Here is a 22,267-nt window from a genome sequence, read left to right as displayed (position 1 = left end):
TATTATTATTGACTCTTCCCTGGTGGCTCAGACGGTAAAGCGTCTGTCTACAATGTAAGAGACCTTTTAAAATGTTTTCAGTTACCCATTGAGAATTCTCAACTGATATTTTTGTTAACTGTTACCTCTGATTTCCCTAGTCTCCAATATTGGGAGATTGTTAAAAAAATTTTTATTGGAGTATACTTGATATCAGGGCTTCCCTGTTAGCTCAGTTAGTAAAGAATCTGCCTGCAGTGAAGGAGACCCTGGTTCGATTCCTGGTTTGGGAAATAGCTGCAGAAGGGATCAGCTACCCACTCCAGTATTCTTGGGTTTCCCTTGTGGCTCAGCTGGCAAAGAATCCACCTGCCATGTGGGAGACCTGGGTTCAGTCCCTGAGTTGAGAAGATCCCCTGGAAAAGGGAAAGGCTACCCACTCCAGTATTCTGGCCTAGGGAATTCCATGGACTATAGTCCACGGGGTTGCAAAGAGTTGAACACTACTGAGCGACTTTCACTTTTATACTTGATTTACAATATTGTGTCATTTCAGGTGTAGTAAAGTGAATCAGTTGTACATATACATATAGCCACTCTTTTTGTTTTTATTTTTAGATTCTTTTCCCATATAGGTCATTACAGAGTATTGAGTAGGGTTTCCTGTGCTATACGGCAGGTTCTGACTAGTTATCGATTTTATATATAGCAGTATGTGTATGTCAATCCCAGTCTCCCAGTTTTTTCATATCCCCCCTTTATCCCCTGGTAACCATAAGTTTGCATTCTGCATCCATGATTCTACTTCTGTATTTTAAATAAGTTCATTTCTACCCTCTTTTTAGGTTTCATATATAAGCAATATCATGATATTTGTCTTTCTGTATCTGACTTACTTCACTTAGTATGACAATCTCTAGGTCCATCCATGTTGCTGCAAATGACATTATTTTGTTCTTTTTTTAATGACTGAGTAATGTATCTTATGGATTGTTTATATTGAAAGTATGTGATGTGATGCTGATTATGCAGTGTGATAGTGGGTCCAAGCTGAGGTCCCTAGACTCTTACTGGTATTAAAAAAACAAAAAAAAAGTCTTACAGACTTTGTGTATTACCTGTAAAAGATCACACAGACTAAATTACAAGTCACGATATATTTAGCAGTAATTATGTCAAATCTGTGCATAATGCTGACTCCTTCCTCCTAAATAGTGGTTGAGGCTCGCTGTGGAGAAAGTAGGAACATCTGAGGAATGATCCATTGGTCTGATACATGTACCAGGGCTATACTCAAGTCCTAGCATTGAGCATGGACACATCTGCCTTGAACCTGAGCTCAAGAATGAAAGCTTAGAATGAGTAGCACGTAAGTGGGCAACAGTCAGTCTGCTCAGTGGGGCACAACTCCACCTTGTTCAGTGATTGTCACCTGAATCAACAATTGACACAAAATATTAACAGAACAAAAAAATGGTGTGTCTGGTGGACATGTATTTTAAAATTAGATTGCAGTAGAAATACAAAAAGGTGTTTTGTTTTTATAAAGGTTGGCTATCCTGCTATCTGATAAAGTATAGGTTCTTATATCACATTATTCAGCTTGTGAGTATTTGTTAGTGTTTTTCACACGTATTGGCTTTTATTCATACTGGTACATTTCCCCAGCTCCAGATGGACTTTCCTGACTTCCTCATACAGGGTCAAGTCTCTTGCATACCCTCAGAACATTTATCAGAGTTGTAATTTTACATTTTCCATAGCCTTCTGTGGTTTATAGAGGATGCTCTGTGAACATTTGATTCATTAATCAATTACATTGACATTTTTGATTGATTAATTAGGTACCATTCACATACCTGAGACATGTGAAAAATTTATGTTGCGAGTGTGAATCAGTACCAAAACATTAATATTACTGCTGCCATCCTTAGGGCACTAACCTGACCTTGATTGACCTCCCTGGACATGAGAGCTTGAGACTTCAGTTCTTAGAGCGATTTAAGGCTTCAGCCAGGTATGTTGGAAGTGGGATGGGCTTGTCTGAAATCTGTGTATCAAGGCCAGCCATGTAGTTTGCCCTTGTGGTATGCTGGAGGCAGCCTGGTGTCCTGGAGTGGAAAGAGCATGCACCCTGGGGTCAGCATTTCTGGGCTATAAGCCTGCCTTCACTTGGATTATATTAATGTTTGAAAGTATTTCTCAGGAAGTTCAGAAAGTATTTACCCCTTTTATCATGTCAGTAAATTTTTCATTTACTCTGAGGACAAATTTAATAATGTGTAGAACAATTAAAATCTGAAAAAGAATTTTAAAGCTAGATGGAATCCTAGAAGATATTAAAATCCAACATTATATATTTCTATCCTTAAATTACCTAAAATCGATGGTTGAAAAGTATAGAAGAATATTTTCATATTTCTTTTAGTATTGTCCTAGTGTTACTGTCTCTTATTTCCTAAATTTCTTGTGTTTCAGTTTAAGATGCTTTGTTCTTATTTAGTCTCCAACACTGATAGAAACTTGAAGAAAATCAGAATACTACATTTCATTGATTTTAAGACTCATTTTAAAATCTGTGACATTGGAATGCCACTTACAGTTAATGGTATCATAGTTCAGTTGGCAGTATCTTCTTTCTTAGTCAAACCTGAAATAATGCCTTTTAATTGATGGAAGCCTTGTTAGGATGGAATAAGTGAAGATTTCCTTATTTTTGAAAATGTCATATATTTTGTTGTTGCTTCCTTGCCCACAAGGTGGTGATGATGAGCAGTCTGTCATAGTTGAGATTGTTACTTGTTTTTAAAAAAAAAACACCCTATTTTTTAGAGAATTTCAGGTTCACAGCAAAATTGAGCAGAAGGTACAGCGATTTCCCATATAACCATTCGCCTATTATCAGCATCTTTCACCTAGTGAAATTACAAATGTTCACCCATTTGTTACAAATGATGTACTTATATTGACATATCAAAGTCACACAGTCTGTATTTTACATTAGGGTTCACTGTTGGTGTTATACGTTCTAGGAGTTTGAACAAATGTACAGTGATACGTGTTCTCCATTATCGTATCATAGAGAGTAGCGTCACTGCCCTAGAAATCCTCTGTTCTCTGCCAGTTCATCCCTCTCTCCCCTGACCCCTGACCACTGCTCATCTTTTTACTGTTTCCATAGTTTTGCTTTCTTCAGAATTTCAAATAGTTGGAAACATACGGTATGTTGCCTTTTCATGTTGGCTTCTTTCACTTTGTAATATGCGTTCAAGTCTCTTCCACGTCTTTTCACTGTTTGACAGCTGATTTCTGTGTAGTGCAGAATAACACGTATTGCCTGGGTTTACCACAGTTTATTCATTCTTCTATTGAAGGGCACCGTGGTTGTTTCCAAGCTTTGACAGTTCTGAATAAAGCTGGTTTTTGTGTGAACATACATTTCTGGGTACATATCAAGGAGCACAATTGCAGAATCATATAGTAAGAATATGTTTAGTTTTGTGAGAAATTCCCACACTGTCTTGCAAAGTGGCCATGCCAGTTTACATTCCCACCAGTGATGAATGAGTGTTCCAGTTGATGTGCATCCTCACCAGGATTTAGTGGTGTCAGTGTTCCGGATTTCGACTATTCTAAATGGGTATATAGTGGTACCTAATTGTTGTTTTAATTTGCATTTCCCTAATGACATAGGATATGGAGCTTCTTTTTGTATACTGATTTGCTGTTTATAAATAAATTTGCTGTTTTAAATCTTGTTTGGTGAGGTGTCTGTAAAGATCTTTGACCCACTTTTTAAATTGGGTTGTTTGTTTTCTTACTGTTGAGTTTCAGAAATTCTGATCATCTACTGCTTTTTACACTGGTGTTTCAACACTGGTTTTCTCCAGTGTGGAGTTTTATAGTTTTGGTTTACATTTAAGTATGTGATTCATTTTGTGTGTGTGTATAGATGTCTCTTCCAGCACTGTTTGTTGAAAACACTATCTTTGCTTCATTTATTGCCTTTGCTCCTCTGTCAAAGATCACTTGACTGTATAGATGAGGGTGTCTTTCTGGACTCTGTTATGGTCTATTGATCTGTTCTCTCATCAATACCATGCTGTCTTCATTACTATGGTTTCATAGTAAGTTGGTAACGTCAGCTCTCCAACTTTGTTCTTCTTCAGGATTCTGTTGGCTATTCTGGATCTTTTGCCTCTCCATATAAACTTTAGACTCAGTTTGTGAGTACCCACAAACTTAGTTGCTGAGATTTTGATTGGGGTTGCATTGAATCTATAAATCAGGTTGGGGAGAACTGACATCTTGACACTGTTTAGCCTTCCTGTCCATTTTCTTAGTTCTACTTCAGTTTTGTGGATCAGAGTTTTATAGTTCTCCTCATATAGATCGCGTATGTATTTGTATCTCTTTCATATTGTAGGATGCTAATATAAGTGGTATTGTGTTTTTAGTATTAAATTTCATTTGTTCATTCCTGATATTTGGGTAAGCAGTTCACTTGTGTATCATCTTTGTATTCTGCAATTCTGGTGCTGCTGCTGCTAAGTCGCTTCAGTTGTGTCTGACTCTGTGCGACCCCATAGGCGGCAGCCCACCAGGCTCCACTCGTCCCGGGGTTCTCCAGGCCAAGAATACTGGAGTGGGTTGCCATTTCCTTCTCCAATGCATGCATGCATGCAGAGTCGCTTCAGTCATGTCCCAACTCTAGGTGACCCTATGGACAGCAGCCCACCAGGCTCCTCTGTCCACGGGATTCTCTAGGCAAAAATACTGGAGTAGGTGGTCATTTCTTTCTCCATCTGTGAGCTGTTCTAACAAATTAATTGAATCTAAGAAGGGGGGTCATGGGAACCTCTGATTTATAGTCAGTCAGTCAGAAGTACAGGTAACAACATTGACTTTTGACTGGCATCTTAGGTTGAGCCCTTAGCCTGTGGAACCTGATGCTATCTCCAGGTATCAGAATTGAGTTGAGTTGTCACCCAGCTGGTGTCAAGAGAATTGTTTGATGGTAGGGGAAATCTCCATCCACCACATTGATATTGGGTCCAAAACCCACTTATCATGGTATATAATTCTTCTTATAAATTGTTGGATTTGATTTGCCAGTATTTTCTTGAGGATTTTTACATATATGTTCATGAAAGATGGGCTTCCCTCATAGCTCAGTTGGTAAAGAATCCGCCTACAGTGCAAGAGACCCTGATTTGATTCCTGGGTCAGGAAGATCTGGAGAAGGGATAGGCTACCCACTCCAGTATTCTTGGACTTCCCTTGTGGCTCAGCTGATAAAGAATCCACCTGCAATGTGGGAGACCTGGGTTCGATCCCTGGGTTGGAAAGGTCCCCTGGAGAAGGAAAAGGCTCCCCACTCCAGTATTCTGGCCTGGAGAATCATGGACTGTATAGTCCATGGGGTCCCAAAGAGTTGGACACTACTGAGCAACTCTCACTTTCACTTTCATGAAAGATATTTGTGTATAGTTTTCTTGTGATGTCTTGGTTTGTATTTTAAAGTAATTCTGGCCTCATAGAATAAACAAATATTCCTTGTTTCTATTTTCTGAAAGAAATTGTAAAGAATTTGTATGTTTTCTTCCTTAATTTTTTTAATTGAATATACTTGGCATAATAACATTGTATAAATGTCCTTAAATATTTGGTAGAATTCACTAGTGATCCCGCTTGTGCCTAGTGCTTTCTGTTTTGGAAGGTTTTTAATTTTTGATTCAGTTTCTTTAATAGATTTAGGGCTATTCAGATTGTCTGTTTCTTATATGAGTTTTGGCAGATTGCATCTTTCAAGGAACCGGACCATTTCACCTAGCTTATCAAATTTGTGGGCATAGAGTTATTTATATTATTTCTTGATTATCCTTTTAGCATCCATTTTGTGTCCTCTCTTTTTCTTTGTTAGACTGGCTAGAAGTTTATAAATTTTATTGATCTTTTCAAGGACCAGCTTTTGGTTTTGTTGACGTTCTCTGTGTCCTATTTTCAATTTCATTGATTTCTGCTCTTTTCTTTTTTCTGTTTACTTTAAATTGCTCTACTTTTTCTAGATTCCTAAGATGGAAGCTTAGATTATTGATTTTAGGTCTTTCTTCTCTTCTAATAAATGCATTCAATGCTATAAAGATCACAGGGTATACAATTGCACGTTTGGAGATTTTTCTTTTAACACTTTAAATATTTCCCTTCACTTGCTTCTTGCTTGCATGGTATCTGAGAAACTGGATACAATTCTTATATTCAGTTCAGTCGCTCAGTCGTGTCTGACTCTTTGCGACCCCATGAATCGCAGCATGCCAGGCATCCCTGTCCATCACCAACTCCCAGAGTTCATTCAGATTCACGTCCATTGAGTCAGTGATGCCATCCAGCCGTCTCATCCTCGGTCGTCCCCTTCTTCTCCTGCCCCCAGATCCCTCCCAGCATCAAAGTATTTTCCAATGAGTCAACTCTTCGTATGAGGTGGCCAAAGTACTGGAGTTTCAGCTTTAGCATCATTTCTTCCAAAGAAATCCCAGGGTTGATCTCCTTCAGAATGGACTGGTTGGATCTCCTTGCAGTCCAAGGGACTCTCAAGAGTCTTCTCCAACACCACAGTTCAAAAGCATCAATTCTTCGGCACTCAGCCTTCTTTACAGTCCAACTCTCACATCCATACATGACTACTGGAAAAACCATAGCCTTGACTAGACGGACCTTAGTCAGCAAAGTAATGTCTCTGCTTTTGAATATGCTATCTAGGTTGGTCATAACTTTTCTTCCAAGGAGTAAGCGTCTTTTAATTTCATGGCTGCAGTCACCATCTGCAGTGATTTTGGAGCCCCAAAGAAATAAAGTCTGACACTGTTTCCACTGTTTTTCCATCTATTTCCCATGGAGTGATGGGACCGGATGCCATGATCTTCGTTTTCTGAATGTTGAGCATAAGGTCTTTTCCCTTCTGGCTTATTTTGAGATTTTTTTCCTTTATCTTTCATTTTCTGTAGTTTAAAAATGATACAGCTAGCTATAGTCCTTTGATACTAATCCTGCTTGGTGTTTTCGGAGCTTCCTGTGGTTTCTATCTATCTGTGGTTTGGTGTCTGACATTAATTTGGAGAAGTTTTCAGCCAATATTGTTTTATATATTTCTTCTTTTTTCTCTTTCCTCTCCTTCTGAAATTCCCAGTACATGTATGTTACACTTTTTGTAGTTCTCCCACAGTTCTCAGGTATTCTCTTCTGGTTTTTTAAGTCTTTGTTTTCTTTGCTTTTCCATTTTGGAGGCTTCCTTTGAGATATCTGAAGCTAAAGGTTCTTTCCTTCAGTCGCATGCAGTCTACTAATAGTTTCATCAGAGATGTTCTTCATTTGTTAGTTTGTTTTTGATCTGTATCATTTCTGTTTTTATATATAATTTTGTTTATTTATGGCCGTGCTCGGTCTTTATTGCTGCACAGGTCTTTCGCTAGTTGCAGCGAGCAGGGCTACTCTCTAGTTGTGATGCACGGGCCTTTGGTGGTTTCTCTTGTTGCAGAGCGCAGGCTCTAGGCACATGGACTTCAGTAGTTACATCCCGTGGGCTCAGTAGTTGCAGCTGCCCGATTCTGCACAGGCTTGGTAGTTGTTTTGGGCCAGCTCAATTGCTCTGCTGCGTATGGGATCGTCCCAGACTAGGGTTTGAACCCATGTCTCCTGCCTGGCAGGTGGATTCTTTACCACGGAGTCACTAGGGAAGCTGTGTAGCATTTCTTCTTAGTTATTTTTTTGAACTTCATCTCTCTCCTTATATTTCCCATCTGTTTTGCATGTTGTCTTCTTTATCTCCTAGAACACTCAGCACCACAATCACAATTATTTTAAATTCCTGGACTGACAATTCCAGCGTCTCTTCCATATCTGAGTCAAGTTCTGTTGCTTGCCCCTTCTCTTCAAACTCTTTTACTTTTTAGTGTGTCATGTAATTTTTCTTGATAGACATGCAGTAAACTGGGTAAGAACTGCCATTAGTAAGTGGTGAAGTGTGAGAGGAAAGAAAGCATCCTTTGACTAGATCTCAGTCTTAATGGGCCTGTATCTGGACTGTGAGCTTTACACTTGATTCTCAGTTGATTCCCACTGCTCCCTTAAATGGGATAGGATTGGTAGTATAGGCAGGAGATGGGTATTTTTCTTCTCCCACTTGGAATCCTAGAGCTGTGTGGAGTTGGAAATTTCCCTTTCTGCAGGTCACTTAGGCTCTTATAAAATCCCAGCAAATTAGGCTCTGGTTAAATAGTTTCTCCTGAGAGTAGACTTCATTTGTAGTTGTTGTTTAGCCATCCTACCCAACTCTTTGTGACTCCATGGACTGTAGCCCACGAAGCTCCTCTGTCCACGGGATTTCCCAGGCGGGAATACTGGAGTGGGTTGTCATTTCCTTCTCCAAGACCTCATCAAGGTCTAGCATATTTCAAAATAATTTCTTTTCCCTTCCCTCTGCCAGAAGCATGAGGGAATTTTTCTCTACTATGTATCACAAGAACCTAGTCAAGCTTCTGGAGGTAAAATTTACAAAAGTGTGGGTCTCCCTGGGGTTTTATGTCTCAGACTTGTTCATGCTGACCTTCTAGCAATTCATCAGTTATGGATCAGGTTTTCACACTAGGTGCCACAGAGATTTGTGCTCATGAGTTTATATTCCAGTAAGTTGTACTTTTCCGTGTATATATGTTGTTTTCTCCAGTTTGAGGGGCAGTGCTTTGCCCTGTAACCTCACTTCTCTGATGAACTTAAGTGCTGTGGATTTTTCAGTCTGGTTAGCTTTTTACTTCTTAGAATGCAGTGGTGACTTTCAGCTTTTTTCATGCCAGACTGGAAACTGGAAGGTGTGTGATATTTTTTTTTTATTCCTCAAACAATTGATAGAAATCTAGAACTGATAAATTTTGCTGTAATTGGGTTTTAATTTCTAATTAAAAATTCTTTTCTCAATTTCAGCTACAAATTTTTTACATTTCACAGTGTGATTATAATTACTCTTTGATCCAAGTATTTTGGGTTACTAAAACATTCAAAGTATGAAGATACAAATGAGCTCAAATCATAATCACAATAAACACAAATTCAAAAGATACTGCAGTGAACCCTTGAACAAAATGGGTTTGAACTATGTGCAACTGCTTATAGGAGGAATTTTTTCACTTAATATGTACCACCCAATCTGTGGTTGCTTTGAATCAACCAGTATCAAATCTCAGATATGGAGGGCCAACTGAAGTTATACACAGATTTTTGATTAGAAGGTCAGACTCCTAAACCCCATACTGTTCAAGGATAGGTATAGTATATTGATCTGTGATTTCTTGTTTTTTAATTGTACCTTCTGAGTTTTTAATTGTACCTGATGATTAGGTTTCCCTAATCATCTCATTTTTCTCCCTCAACTGATTTGAAACTATGTTATTTCTTGTTTTTCATTGTTATCTTCTATACTTTTTTTAAACACTGACTGCTTAACAAAAGTTAAAAATCAATAATACTAGCTTTCTTTAACTGAATCTTAAAATACCTTACTTTGATCTTCCTTACATCTTTCATTTTAATTTTCTTTCCTCTTTTTTAACCCCCAACAGTGATTTTTTTTTTTTCTGCTCCATTCAGTGACTGCCTACAATTACTAGGATGTTTATGGATTTTTTTTCAGTCCATTGCTTCTTGCCTGTTACTCTTTGCTTTTGATTCAATTTTCTTTCATGTATTTCTTTTAGATATGTTTGCAGAATGGTGAACAAGAGATAACATTTCTCATTTTTTGTTCATTTGAAACTTTTTGCATTGGCCTTCATTTTTGAATAATTGTCTTAGGTCTGTTTTCACACTGAAGACATTACTCCTGACTTCAAGTATCTATTGTTGTAGATTAGAAAGCAGTGCTCAATCTACTTGTCATTTCATGATATAGAATCTTATTTTTATCCTGTGTTAAGGGGTAGATTATCCTTCTATTCAGGGATGATTTAGCTTTATTGTGGTTGGAATTCAAGGGTACTATTTCAGCTGAAATATTTGCATCTTCAGTTCTGGAAAATTCTCAACAGTATCTTTTCAGGTAGTTCTCTTTCTACTCGTTTCTTCTCTTAGAACTCTCATTAGCATCATTAAGCCATATCTTTTCTGCTCTTCTTGTCTCTTCTCTGTCATACCTTCCAGGTCTTTTCACCTTGCATATAGTAAAATATTTTTACCTTTATTTTGTGGTTTACTCTATCCTTTTTAGCTGTAGTAGTCTCTGCTTATCTGTTCCATTGGTTCAGTTCAGTTCAGTTGCTCATTCGTGTCTGACTCTGTGCAATCGCATGGACTGCAGCAGTCAGTCCATCACCAGCTGTCCATTAACTGTCACTTACCTGTCCATCACCAACTCCTGGAGCTTGCTCAAACTCATGTCCATTGAGTCAGTGATGCCCATCCAACCATCTCTTCCTCTGTCATCTCCTTCTCCTCATGCCTTCAATCTTCCCCAGCATCAGGGTCTTTTACAAGGAGTCAGTTCTTTGCATCAGGTGGCCAGAGTATTGGATATTCAGCTTCAGCAGCAGTCCTTCCAGTGAATATTCAGGACTGATTTCCTTTAGGATTGACTGATCTGATTTCCTTATAGTCCAAGGGCTTCTCAAGAGTCTTCTCCAACACCACACTTCAAAAGCATCAATTCTTCAGTGCTCAGCTTTCTTTATGATCCAACTCTCACATCCATACATGGCTACTGGAAAAATCATGGCTTTGACTAGATGGACTTTTGTTGGCAAAGTAATGTCTCTGCTTTTTAATATGCTGTCTAGGTTGGTCATAGCTTTTCTTCCAAGGAGCAAGTGCTTTTTAATTTCATGGCTGCACTCACCATCTGTAGTGATTTTGGAGCCCAGAAAAATAAAGTCTGTTACGATTTCCGTTGTTTCCCCATTTATTTGCCATGAAGTGATGGGCCTGGATGCCATCATCTTTATTTTTTGAATGTTGAGTTTTAAGCCAACTTTTTCACTCTCCTCTTTCACTTTCATCAAGAGGCTCTTTAGTTCTTCACTTTCTGCCATAAGGGTTGTGTCATCTGCATATCTGAGGTTATTCATATTTTTCTCGGCAATCTTGATTGTAGTTTGTGCTTCATTCAGCCTGGCATTTCATATGATGTATTCTGCATATAACTTAAATAAACAGGGTGACAATATACAGCCTTGACGTACTCCTTTTCCAGTTTGGAATCAGTCTGTTGTTCCGTGTCTAGTTCTAACTATTGCTTCCTGACCTGCATACAGATTTCTCAGCCCAAGTTAAGTGGTCTGGTATTCTCATCTCTTTAACAGTTTTCTACAATTTGTTGTGATTGACATAGTCAGAGGCTTTGCCATTAAGCAACTTAATCTTTTCTATTAAGTTGTTATTTTGTTCTTTGCTTCTAAAAACCTATCTTTTAAAATTAGTATTTTTTTTTTAGTGCTATCTTTATTCTTTTCTTATGGTATCTAGTATTCTATTAAATAGTTTAAAATATTTTATTTACTACTTATTATTGTCTTTGTAGTTTACATCCAGAACCCCTGTTCAAGGGGATGAGATTTTGTTGTTGATATTGTGGTTGCTGGGTTATTTTTGTTGTTGTTGTTGTTGTTTTTTCTATAGGTTATAAAAGCCTCTCTCTAAAAGGGATTCATATTTCCTTCTGTTGGAGGCCATGGGGGTTTATTGAGTCTGGCGCAATCTTCCTGCCTCAGGATCTTATATGAGAAAATGTAAATGCTTACTATGTTTCTGTGTGTGGCACAAGAGGCCTAGTGATTCAATTCTTGGATTATTTTCCCCCACCACCCTCTGTTAGACTGCTTTTAAGTTCTGGGCTTTACACAGAGCATTCATCTGTTGGTCATTGCACATCTCCTAGGCATTCAAATACTTGTCCCTAAGGTCTATTGTCTGTTCTTTTCCTGGGTTGCTTTGCTTTAGCTTTGATGCCTTTTTATTTCTGGCAAATGAGGATTCTCACTATTGCTGCCTTAGGTTAGGCCCTACCTGATCACTCTGCTTCTAGTTTGATTATCCTCTTAGTTTTATCTTTCATTTAGGCACCAATATTCTTTGTAAGAGGCGGTAAAGAATCCTCCTGCCAATGTGGGAGACACAGGTTCAATCCCTAGGTCGGGAAGATACCATGGGGAAGGAAATGGCAACCCACTCAAGTATTCTTGTCTGGTAAATCCATGGACAGAAGAGCATGGGGGGCTATAATCCATGGAGTCACCAAAGAGTTGGACATGAGTTAGCAACTAAACAGCAACATTCTTTGTAAGACAGAAAAACATAAACTCTGTAGATCAGTGTATCACATCCCTCTTGTCTCTGACCTAACTCTCCTTCATTTCCCTACCTGTCTGTGTATTAGCTTACATTGAGTTCTCCAGGTCATTTGTGCCTTGCACAAATTACTTTCTAGACAACCTGTGCCACAGTGATATTTTGTCTGGCTAAAATTCACTTAACTATTAACCTTCCTTTAGGTCGTCTTGATCTAGTTTTATGTAAATGATCTTCCTCTTTGTTTCCTAGCAGATAAAATATCTGTCCTAGTGTCTTATCACATGATTTTGTATATGACAATTTCCTGGACTTGAGAGGAAGCATCGTTTGCTATTGTCTTTCTAGATGCAGTCATTGATTCATTTTTGTTATTCAGTTGCTGAGTCATGTCCAATTTTGCAACCCCATGGACTACCGCATGCCAGGCTCCTGTTGTTCACTGTCTCCTGGAGTTTGCTCACATTCATGTCCATTGAGTCATTGATGCTATCTAACCATCTCATCCTCTGCCACCCCTTTTCCTTTTCCCTTCAATCTTTCCCAGCATCAGGGTCTTTTCCAGTAAGTCGTCTCTTTCCATCAGGTAGCCAAAGTTTTGGAACTTTAGTTTTGGCATCCGTTCTTCCAAAGAATATTCAGATTTGATTTCCTGTAGGGTTGACTGGTTTGATCTTGTAGTCCAAGGGCCTCTCAAAAGTCTTCTCTGGCACCACAATTTGAAAGCATCAATTTTTTAGCACTCAGCATTCTCTATGGTCCAACTCTGTACATGACTACTGGAAAGACCATAGCTTTGACTACATGGACCTTTGTCAGTAAAATGATGTTCCTACTTTTTAATACACAGTCTAGGTTTGTCATAGCTTTTCTTCCAAGTATCTTTTAATTTCATGGCTGCTGCTACCATCTGCAGTGATTTTGGAACCCAAGAAATAGAATCTGTCACTGCTTCCATTTTTTGCCCCTTCTGTTTGCCATGAAGTGATAGGACCAGATGCCATGATCATTTTTTGAATGTTAAGTTTTAAGCCAGCTTTTTCATGCTCCTCTTTCACCCTTATCATGAGGTTCTTTAGTTCTTCTTCACTTTCTGCCATTACAGTAGTGTCATCTGTGTATCTGAGGTTGTTGATATTTTTCCTGGTAACCTTGATTCCAGCTTGTGTTCATCCAGTCAGTCATTTCTGCATATAAATTAAACAAGCAAGGTGACAATATATAGCCTTGATGTACCGCTTTCCAATTTTGACCCAATCCATTATGCTATGTCCTGTTCTAACTGTTGCTTCTTGACCTACATAAAGGTTTTGCATGAGGCAGGTAAGGTGGTCTGATATTCCTGTCTCTTTCAGAATTTTCCACAGTTTGCTGTGATCCACACAGTCAAAGGCTTCAACGTAGTCAGTAAAGCAGAAGTAGATGTTTTTCTGGAATTCCCTTGCTTTCTCTATGATCCAGTGAATGTTGACAGTTTGCTCTCTGGTTCCTTTACCTTTTCTAAACCCAGCTGTACATCTGGAAATTCTCAGTTCACGTACTGCTGAAGCCTAGGTTGAAGGATTTTGAGCATGTTAAATGAATGCAGTTGTATGGTAGTTGGAACATTCTTTGGCGTTGCCCTTCTTTAGGATTGAAATGAAAGCTGACCTTTTCTAGTTTTGTGGCCACTGTTGAGTTTTCCAAATTGGCTGACATTGAATGTAGCACTTTAACAGGATCATCTTCTGGGATTTTAAATATTGATACATGGTGCACTCACTAGTCCTTTGTTACATACTTATGTTCTATGATTACTTGTGTGCACACACTTGTATGTGAGCTTATTTTGTGTTATTCATTAGGACTGAATTGAACAAAATTAAGGATATCATTTTCTCAACATAGTGCTGCACTGTTGCATGCTCACATGCCTGTTTTTCTCTTTTTCCCCTCCAGGGCTATTGTGTTTGTTGTGGATAGTGCAGCCTTCCAGCGAGAGGTAAAAGACGTGGCTGAGTTTCTGTATCAAGTCCTCCTTGACAGTATAGGTCTGAAGAACGCACCATCATTCTTAATCGCTTGTAATAAGCAAGGTACTATCATGTTTTCTGGCAATAATAGTTGAGATTTTTCTGGGATTCCTACTAAGAATTAATAGTTATCTACAGTTTTTATTACTGAGGATGAGAAACAATTGCTAATGAACTATAAATTCAGGATTTTAAATCTTAAAATTTATTTATAGTCTCTCTTACCAGGCTATTCTAAAGAGTGACAAAGGAATGATTATGACCATTCATTTACACAGTGTTTTCTTTTTTTTATCATAAATAATTTTAATTTATCAAGTTCATCAGATCAACAATCAGTCTTCTCAGATACACAATCGAGGAAGGACAGGATAGAGTGTCTCCTTTTAAACAAGTTTGCCATGTAGCACATTTCGTCAAGGAGAGTTTGCAGAAGTGTTTTTCTTTAGCTTCATAAGAATGAAAAACTATTTAGTCTCAGCCAATAAAACGAGGCTTTAGTTTCATAACTTTTAAAACCAGATTAGAAGTGATGTCAGCATCATGAGGTGAGATACCCTCTTTGCCTCTCCCCTTCATTCTACAACTTGTAAAACATTGTAAGTCAACAAAGGTTCCTCTGCCTAGCACACTAGGACCAGAGAGATCCAGAAATCTACTTCAGAAGGTGGATGGACTGGAATACATAAGGGAGGTAGAACTCAGGGAACAGTGAAGCAAGTGCCTGCAGTCTTGGCCCTTGGCCACAGTGGCTGAGCCAGAAGCCCCAGAGACCCCTGTAGCAACAGGGAAGGCAGCACACGTGACTCCAGCCTCCTGGCTGCAGTGGCCCCTTTGACCACAGGGAACCTAGCAGCAGCAGTGATGGTGGGTCCTGTGACCATAGTCCCCTGGGTCACAGCAGTGGTGAGTTATAAACCTGACAGCCCTAGATGTGGAGAAGATGCCCATGACCCTGCCTCCTCCACCCTTTGCCAACCCCTCCCTCTCGCAGCAGTGGCCATCCAGGCCACCCTGGAGCACAAGCAGTGACAGTGATAGTACAATCAGGCAGAGGTAGTGGAGGATGGGAAGTGTCAGTTCTCAAATATAGCCAGAGGCAGCTCAAGTATGAAGAGCGAAACACTTGTGTTATAGCAAGAAAAATAAAGGCTTCTAATTTCCAACTTAGAGTTAAAAAAAAAAAAAAAAACAACCCTCTACCTATATAAGAAAGGTATTTGCTACTTTAAGTGCACTGGCAGAGGAATAACTTGTCGAGTACCACGTGAAACCGCATACACAGTGTCACAAAAAGAAAATGAAAGTTCTTCAGAAACCAAACTTAAGTCATGGAAGATTTCACTCTAACTGATAGAGAATTCAAAATAGGTGTTAGGAAAAAACTCACCAAGCTACGAGAAAACTCAGGAAGACAGTTCAGTGAGCTTAGAAATACAATTAATGAAAAGATGAAATACTTTGACAAAGATATTAAAAGTCTGAAAAAGAACCACACTGAAGTTCTGGAGCTGACTGTGTCAGTAAATGAGATGAAGAATGCATTAGTAAGCATTGGAAACTAGAGCAGACCTAATGGAAGTGTGAATTAGTGAGCTTGAAGATAGATCTAGAATCTCATGTTAACTCTCCTACTTCATTATCCTTCATAAGAATAGTGGTTATCCCAGAGGAAGAAGAGAGGGAGAATGGAGCAGAGCGTTTATTTAAAGAAATAATAGAATTTCACAAACCTGGGGAAGGAACTGTATATACAAGTCCATAAAGTTAATAGAACACTTAGTATCTCAATGGTAAAAGACCTTCTCGAGGGCACATTATGTTAAAATTGTCAAAATTCAATGATAAAGAATTTTAAAGGCATCCAGGGAAAAAAAAACAGTAACCTACAAAGGAACCCCTATTAGGCCATCAGATTTTTTGGCAGAAACTCTTTAGGCAGGAGAGGATGGCATGACCTATGCAAAATATTAAAAGATAAAAACTGCTGAAAATCCTTGTAACAAAGTTTCCCTACAGATATAAAGGAGAAATAAAGCTTTTCTGAGACAAAAGCTGAAGGAGTTTATTACCACTAGGCTTGTCTTACAAGAAATATTGGAAGGAGCTTTTCTACCTGAAATGAAGAGGCAAAAGTACACAAAACTTAGAGTAAGGTGATAGGTAGGTAGATTCAGAAAATTGCAACTTTACATCAGAATAGGTTGCTAAACAATTATTGCATAAAGATTAAAGGAGAAAAAGCAGTAAAAAATACCCATAGCTACTGGAATTTGATAATGAACTCACAGTATAAAAAGATAATTTGAGATGACAAAATGTAAAAGGGGAAGAGAAAAAGAATAGAACTCATATAATGGCAAATGAATATAAGATGCTATCAACAGAAAAAGGACTACGATATCTATGAGATGTTTTATACAAATCTAATGGTAACCACAAAATATAAGTCTAGAGATATGAAATACAATAGAGGAGGAAGCTAAGAACAACATGATAGTAAACCATCAACTAAGATGTCAGGCAGGAACAATGGAGATATAGAGCAACCAGAAAACTAAAGATAAAATGGCAGTACTGAGTCCTCATTTATTGGTGAAAAAGTGAAAGTGTTAGGTCACTCAGTCATGTCCCAACTCGTTGCGACCCCATGAACTGTAGCCTGCGAGGCTCCTCAGTCTATGGAACTCTCCAGGGGAGAGTTCTGGAGTGGATTGCCATTTCCTCTAGGGGATCTTCCTGACCCAGAGATTGAACTTGGGTCTCCTCCATTGCAGGTGAACTCTTTACCTCCTGAGCCACCAGGAGAGCCCCATTCATCAGTAATCATACTAAATATAAGTGGGTTGAATTTACCAATCAAAAGATACAGGTGGCTGGATGTATTGAGAAACAAGATCCAACTACATCCTGCCCCCCAGGCTCTCTGCTCTGAAGAGAAACATAGGCTCAAAGTGAATGGATGGGAAATGATACTCCAAGAAATAGCAGGCAAAACAAAGCAGGTGTAGCCGTCTCAGATCAGATCAAATTGACTTCAAGTCAAACGAGAACAGGATGAACTTATATACTGATGAAGGGGACAGTCCATCAAGATGTAATTTTTATTAATATTTAAGCATATAAGCAGAAGCACCAGAGTATAAAAGGAATTATTAACAGATATAAATGAAGAAGTCAACAGCAATAACAGTAGGGAGCTTTACATCCTGTTTACATCAATAAATTGATCATCTAGACAAAAAATTAACAAAGTACCATTGGCCTTAAGTGAAACGTTAGAGCAGAACACGAAACATTCCTTCCCAAAGCAGCAGAATACACATTGTTCTCAAGTGCATATGGAACATTCTCAAGAATAGACAATATGTTGGGATACAAAACAAGCGTCAATAAATTTAAGGGTGAAATCATATCAAGCATCTTTTTGAACCACCAAGATATGAAACTAGAAATCACCTACAAAAAGAAAGCTGATAAAATCACAAATAAGAATAAACAACATTCTGCCAAACATCTATTTAGGTTGGTGCAAAAGTAATTGCGGTTATGCATGGTTAAACTTTGCTGTTTGATATTGGAATACATTCTTTATATGTGGTTGTCTTATACATCATTTTAATGTGTATTTCTCGCTTTATTATTATTAATTTTTGCTAATGACATTACTTGCTATTTATATTTAGTTTAAACTAGGGAAGTGAGCGTTAGACAAAAAGCAAATTCAGGCTATTTTCTTATTTGAGTTCAAAGTGGGTTGTAAAGCAGCATAGATAACTTGCAACATCAACAACACATTTGGCCCATGAACTGCTAACAAATGTACAGTGCTGTGGTGGTTCAAGAAGTTTTGCAAAGGAGACGAGAGCCTTGAAGATGAGAAATGCAGTGGTCAGCCATTAGAAATTGACAGCAACTAGTACAGAAGATGATTGAAGGTGATCCTCTTAAAACTACACAAGAAGTTACAGAAGAACTCATTGTCGGCCATTCTACAGTTATTTGGTTGTCTGACGCAAATTGGAAAGGTGAGAAAGCTTGATAAGTGGATGCCCCATAAGCCGACTGAAAATCAAAAAAATCGTTTTGAAGTGTCATCTTTTATTCTATGCAACAACAGCAAACCGTTTCTCAATCAGATTGTGATGTGCGATGAAAAGTGGATTTTACATGACAACCAGTGATGACCAAATCAGTGGTTGGACTGAGAAGAAAGTGCAAAACACTTCCCAAAGCAGACTTGCACCAAAAATATTCATGGTCACTGTTTGGTGATCCACTGCAGCTTTCTGAAGCCTGGTGAAACCGTTGAATCTGAGAAGTATGCTCAGCAAATCGACGTGAAGCACTGGAAACTGCAACGCTTGCAAGCCAGTATTGGTCAACATAATGGGCCCAGTTCTTCACAACACCCAACCACATGTTGCACAACACTTCAAAAGTTGAACGAATCGGGCTACAAAGTTTTGCCTCATCCGCCATGTTCACCTGCTGCTGCTACTGCTAAGTCACTTCAGTCGTGTCCAACTCTGTGCAACCCCATAGACAGCAGCCCACCAGACTCCCTGTCCCTGGGATCTTCCAGGCCAGAACACTGGAGTGGGTTGCCATTTCCTTCTCCAGCGCATGAAAGTGAAAGTGAAAGTGAAGTCACTCAGTCGTGTCCGATGCTTAGCACCTCTTGCCAACTGACTACCACTTCTTTGAGCATCTTGAGAACTTTTTGCAGGGAAAATGCTTCTACAACCAGCAGGAGGCAGAAAATGCTTTCCAAGAGTTTGTTGAATCTCAAAGCACAGATTTTTATGCTACAGGAATAAACAAACATTTCTTGTTGGCAAAAACGTGTTGACTGGAATGGTTCCTATTTTGATTAATAAAGATGTGTTTGAACCTAGTTATAGTGATTTAAAGTTTATGGTCTGAAACCGCAGTTACTTTCTCACCAACCTAATACTAGGTTAATGAGGAAATCAAAGGAGGAAAAAATACACCTGAAGATAAATGAAAATATGGAATACCAAAATCAGTGGGATACATCAATAGCAGAACAAGTTTATAGCAATACTTGCCTACCTCAAGAAATAAGAGAAATGAAAAAGCCCAAACAGTCCTTACACCTAAAGGAACTATAAAAAGATCTTCAAATTAAGTCCAGAGTCAGTAGAAGGAAGGAAATACTAAAAGTCAGACCGTAGAAAAGATCAATGAAACTAAGAGCTGGTTCTTTGAAAAGACAAACAAAATCAACAAACTTTTAGCTAAACTCACTAAGAAAAAGAAGGCTCAGATAAATTAGAAATGAAAGAAGAGAAATTGCAAGAGGTCCCACAGAAATGCAGAGAGTTAAAAGAGAATACCGTGAGTAGCTATGTGTGAACAAGTTAGACAACATAGAATAAATGAATACATTCTTAACAATCAGCCTTCCAAGATGGAATCTTAAAGTAGGAAATCTGAATAGATGGATCACTAGTAAGGAGGTTAAAACAGTAATCAAAAACCTTCCAAAAAACCAGAGTCCAGGACCAGACAGCTTCACTGGTAAATACTACCAAATGTTCAAAGATGACCTAATATCTGTTCTTCTTGAAAGTAAAAGTGAAGCGACTCTTTGGGACCCCATGGGCTGTAGACTGCCAGGCTTTTCCGTCCATGTGATTTTCCAGGCAAGAATACTGGAGAGGTTTGCCATTTCCTTCTCCAGGGGATCTTTTCGACCCAGGAATTGAAACCGGGTCTCCCACACCGCAGGCAGACTCTTTACCATCTGAGCCAAACTCTTCCAAAAAGTTGAAGAGGAGGGAACACTTCCCAACTCATTTTTTGAAGTCAACAGTACCGTGATATCAAAGCCAGACAAGGATAATACAAAAAAAGAAAATTACAGGTGAGTATCTCTGATGTACGTAGAGGCAGAAACCCTCAACAAAGTATTAGCAAATGAAATAATACATTAAATGGATCATACAATATAATCAAGTAGAATTTATTTCAGGGTTGCAGGGATGATTCAACATCTGCAAATCAACATGCTACAACATTTAAAAAATAATGATCAACTCAATAAATGCAGAAAAAGCATTTAACAAAATTCAACATGCATGTGTGATAAAAACTCAATGAAGTTGGTATAGAAAGAATGTACATCAACATAATAAAGGCTATGCATGTCAAACCCACAGCTGACATACTCAACTGTGAAAAACTGAAAGCTGTCCCTCTAAGATCAGGAACACGACAAGTGTGCCCACTTACCAGTCTCATACCTGAAGACTCCACCAAAAGCCTGTTAGAAATAATGAATGTGTGCGGTAAAGTTGCAGGATACAAAATCAAAATACAGAATCTGCTGTGTTTCTGTACACCAACAAAAAACAAGCAGAAAGAGAAATTAAGAAAACACTATCATTTAAAATTGCAGCAAAAAGAATTGAAAAATACCCAAGAATAAATTTAATCAAAGATGGGAATTTCCTGCCAGTGATTAGGCCCCTGTGCTTTCACTGCTTGAGGGTGCAGGTTCAATCCCTGGCTGGGGAGCTAGGATTCTGCAATATGTTATAAAACTTTGTTTAAAGAAATGGAAAGATGAAGGATGTTTCATGCTCATGGACTGTAAGAATTAACGTGGTTAAAAATATCCATTTTTTTCTATAGCAATCTATAAATTCATTGTAAAAAATCCCTATCAAAATCCTTGATGACATTTTTCACATAAATAAAAGCTCCCTACATTTATATAGAATTGATAAAAACTATGAATAGCCAAAGCAATTCTGAGAAAAAAGAACAAAGCTGGAAGAAGTGTCACATACCCTGATTTCATATTATACTGCAAAGCTATAGTAATTGAAACAACATGGTATTTGACAGAAAAAGAGGTTAATGGAACAGAATTGAGAGCCCAGAAATAAACCCACACATACAGGGATGATTAATTTACAACATAGGAGCAAAGAACATAAAGTGGAGAAAGGACAGTCTCTTCAATAAATACTGGTGGGAAAACTGTACAGCCACATGCAAAAGAATGAAACTAAGCCATTTCCTTACACCATACACAAAAATTAACTCAAAATGGATTAACGACTTGAACAGAAGATCTGAAACCATAAAACTCTTAGAAGAAAACAGGAAATTCAGACTTTGGGTTTAGCAATTTGTTTTGGGTGTATCTCCTCAGGCAAGGCAAACAAAAGCAAAAATAAACAAGTGGTACTATATCAAACTAAAAAGCTCTGCACAGCAAAGGAAACCATTAACAAAATGAAAGAGACAATGTACTGAATGGGAGAAGACAGTCAAATATATCTGATAAGGGAGAGCCCATATAACTCAACAACAACAAAAATGAACAGCCTGATTTAAAAATGGGCAGAGATCAGAATAGATGTTTTTCCAAAAAAGATATACAGATGGTCAGCAGTCACATATGAAGATGTTCATCACTAGTGAAGATGAGTATCATTAATTATTAGGGAAATGCAAATCAAAGCAACAGTTAGACATTACCTCCCACCCATTAGAGTCATTGTTGTCAAAAAGATATGTGTTAGTGAGGATATGGAGAAAAGGGAACCCTTGTTGTGCACTGTTGATGGGAATGTAAATTGGTGTAGCCACTGTAAAAAACTGGATATTCCTCAAAAAGTTAAGAATAGAACTACCATGTGATCCAGTTAGTCTGCTTCTGGGTATTCATCCAAAGATAACAAAAACACTTGAAAATATAGATGGAAACTAACTTTTGGTAGTAAGCACAGAATAGTGTATACAAAAATTGAATCATAATGTTTCATATGAAACATATAATGTTGTAAACCAGTGTGACCTCAATAATAAGAAAAACTTTTCTAAAAAAAAAGTTAAAATGAGATAGACTAGCTGATCTCTATTGGCCTCTTTCATACCTAATATTCTCACTCTATAAAGAGCCCAGTGCATTT

The 22,267-nt window shown here is 38.2% G+C and overlaps 1 protein-coding gene across 1 annotated transcript in view; it reads left to right on the top strand.

Annotated features, from left to right (window-relative positions):
- Window positions 1-22,267, top strand: part of SRPRB (SRP receptor beta subunit) — a 36,313-nt gene that overhangs the window by 3,944 nt on the left and 10,102 nt on the right. Inside the window, exons 4-5 of the mRNA XM_018051114.1 lie at window positions 1,914-1,996; window positions 14,245-14,381. Of these exons, the coding sequence (XP_017906603.1) occupies window positions 1,914-1,996; window positions 14,245-14,381 (220 nt within the window). The remainder of the gene's footprint in view (window positions 1-1,913; window positions 1,997-14,244; window positions 14,382-22,267) is intronic.

Source organism: Capra hircus, chromosome 1 (assembly GCF_001704415.2).
Source record: "Capra hircus breed San Clemente chromosome 1, ASM170441v1, whole genome shotgun sequence".
Taxonomy (NCBI): domain Eukaryota; kingdom Metazoa; phylum Chordata; class Mammalia; order Artiodactyla; family Bovidae; genus Capra; species Capra hircus.
The sequence above is the reverse complement of the archived record's forward strand: the minus strand, read 5'-3'. Positions and strand labels throughout refer to the sequence as shown.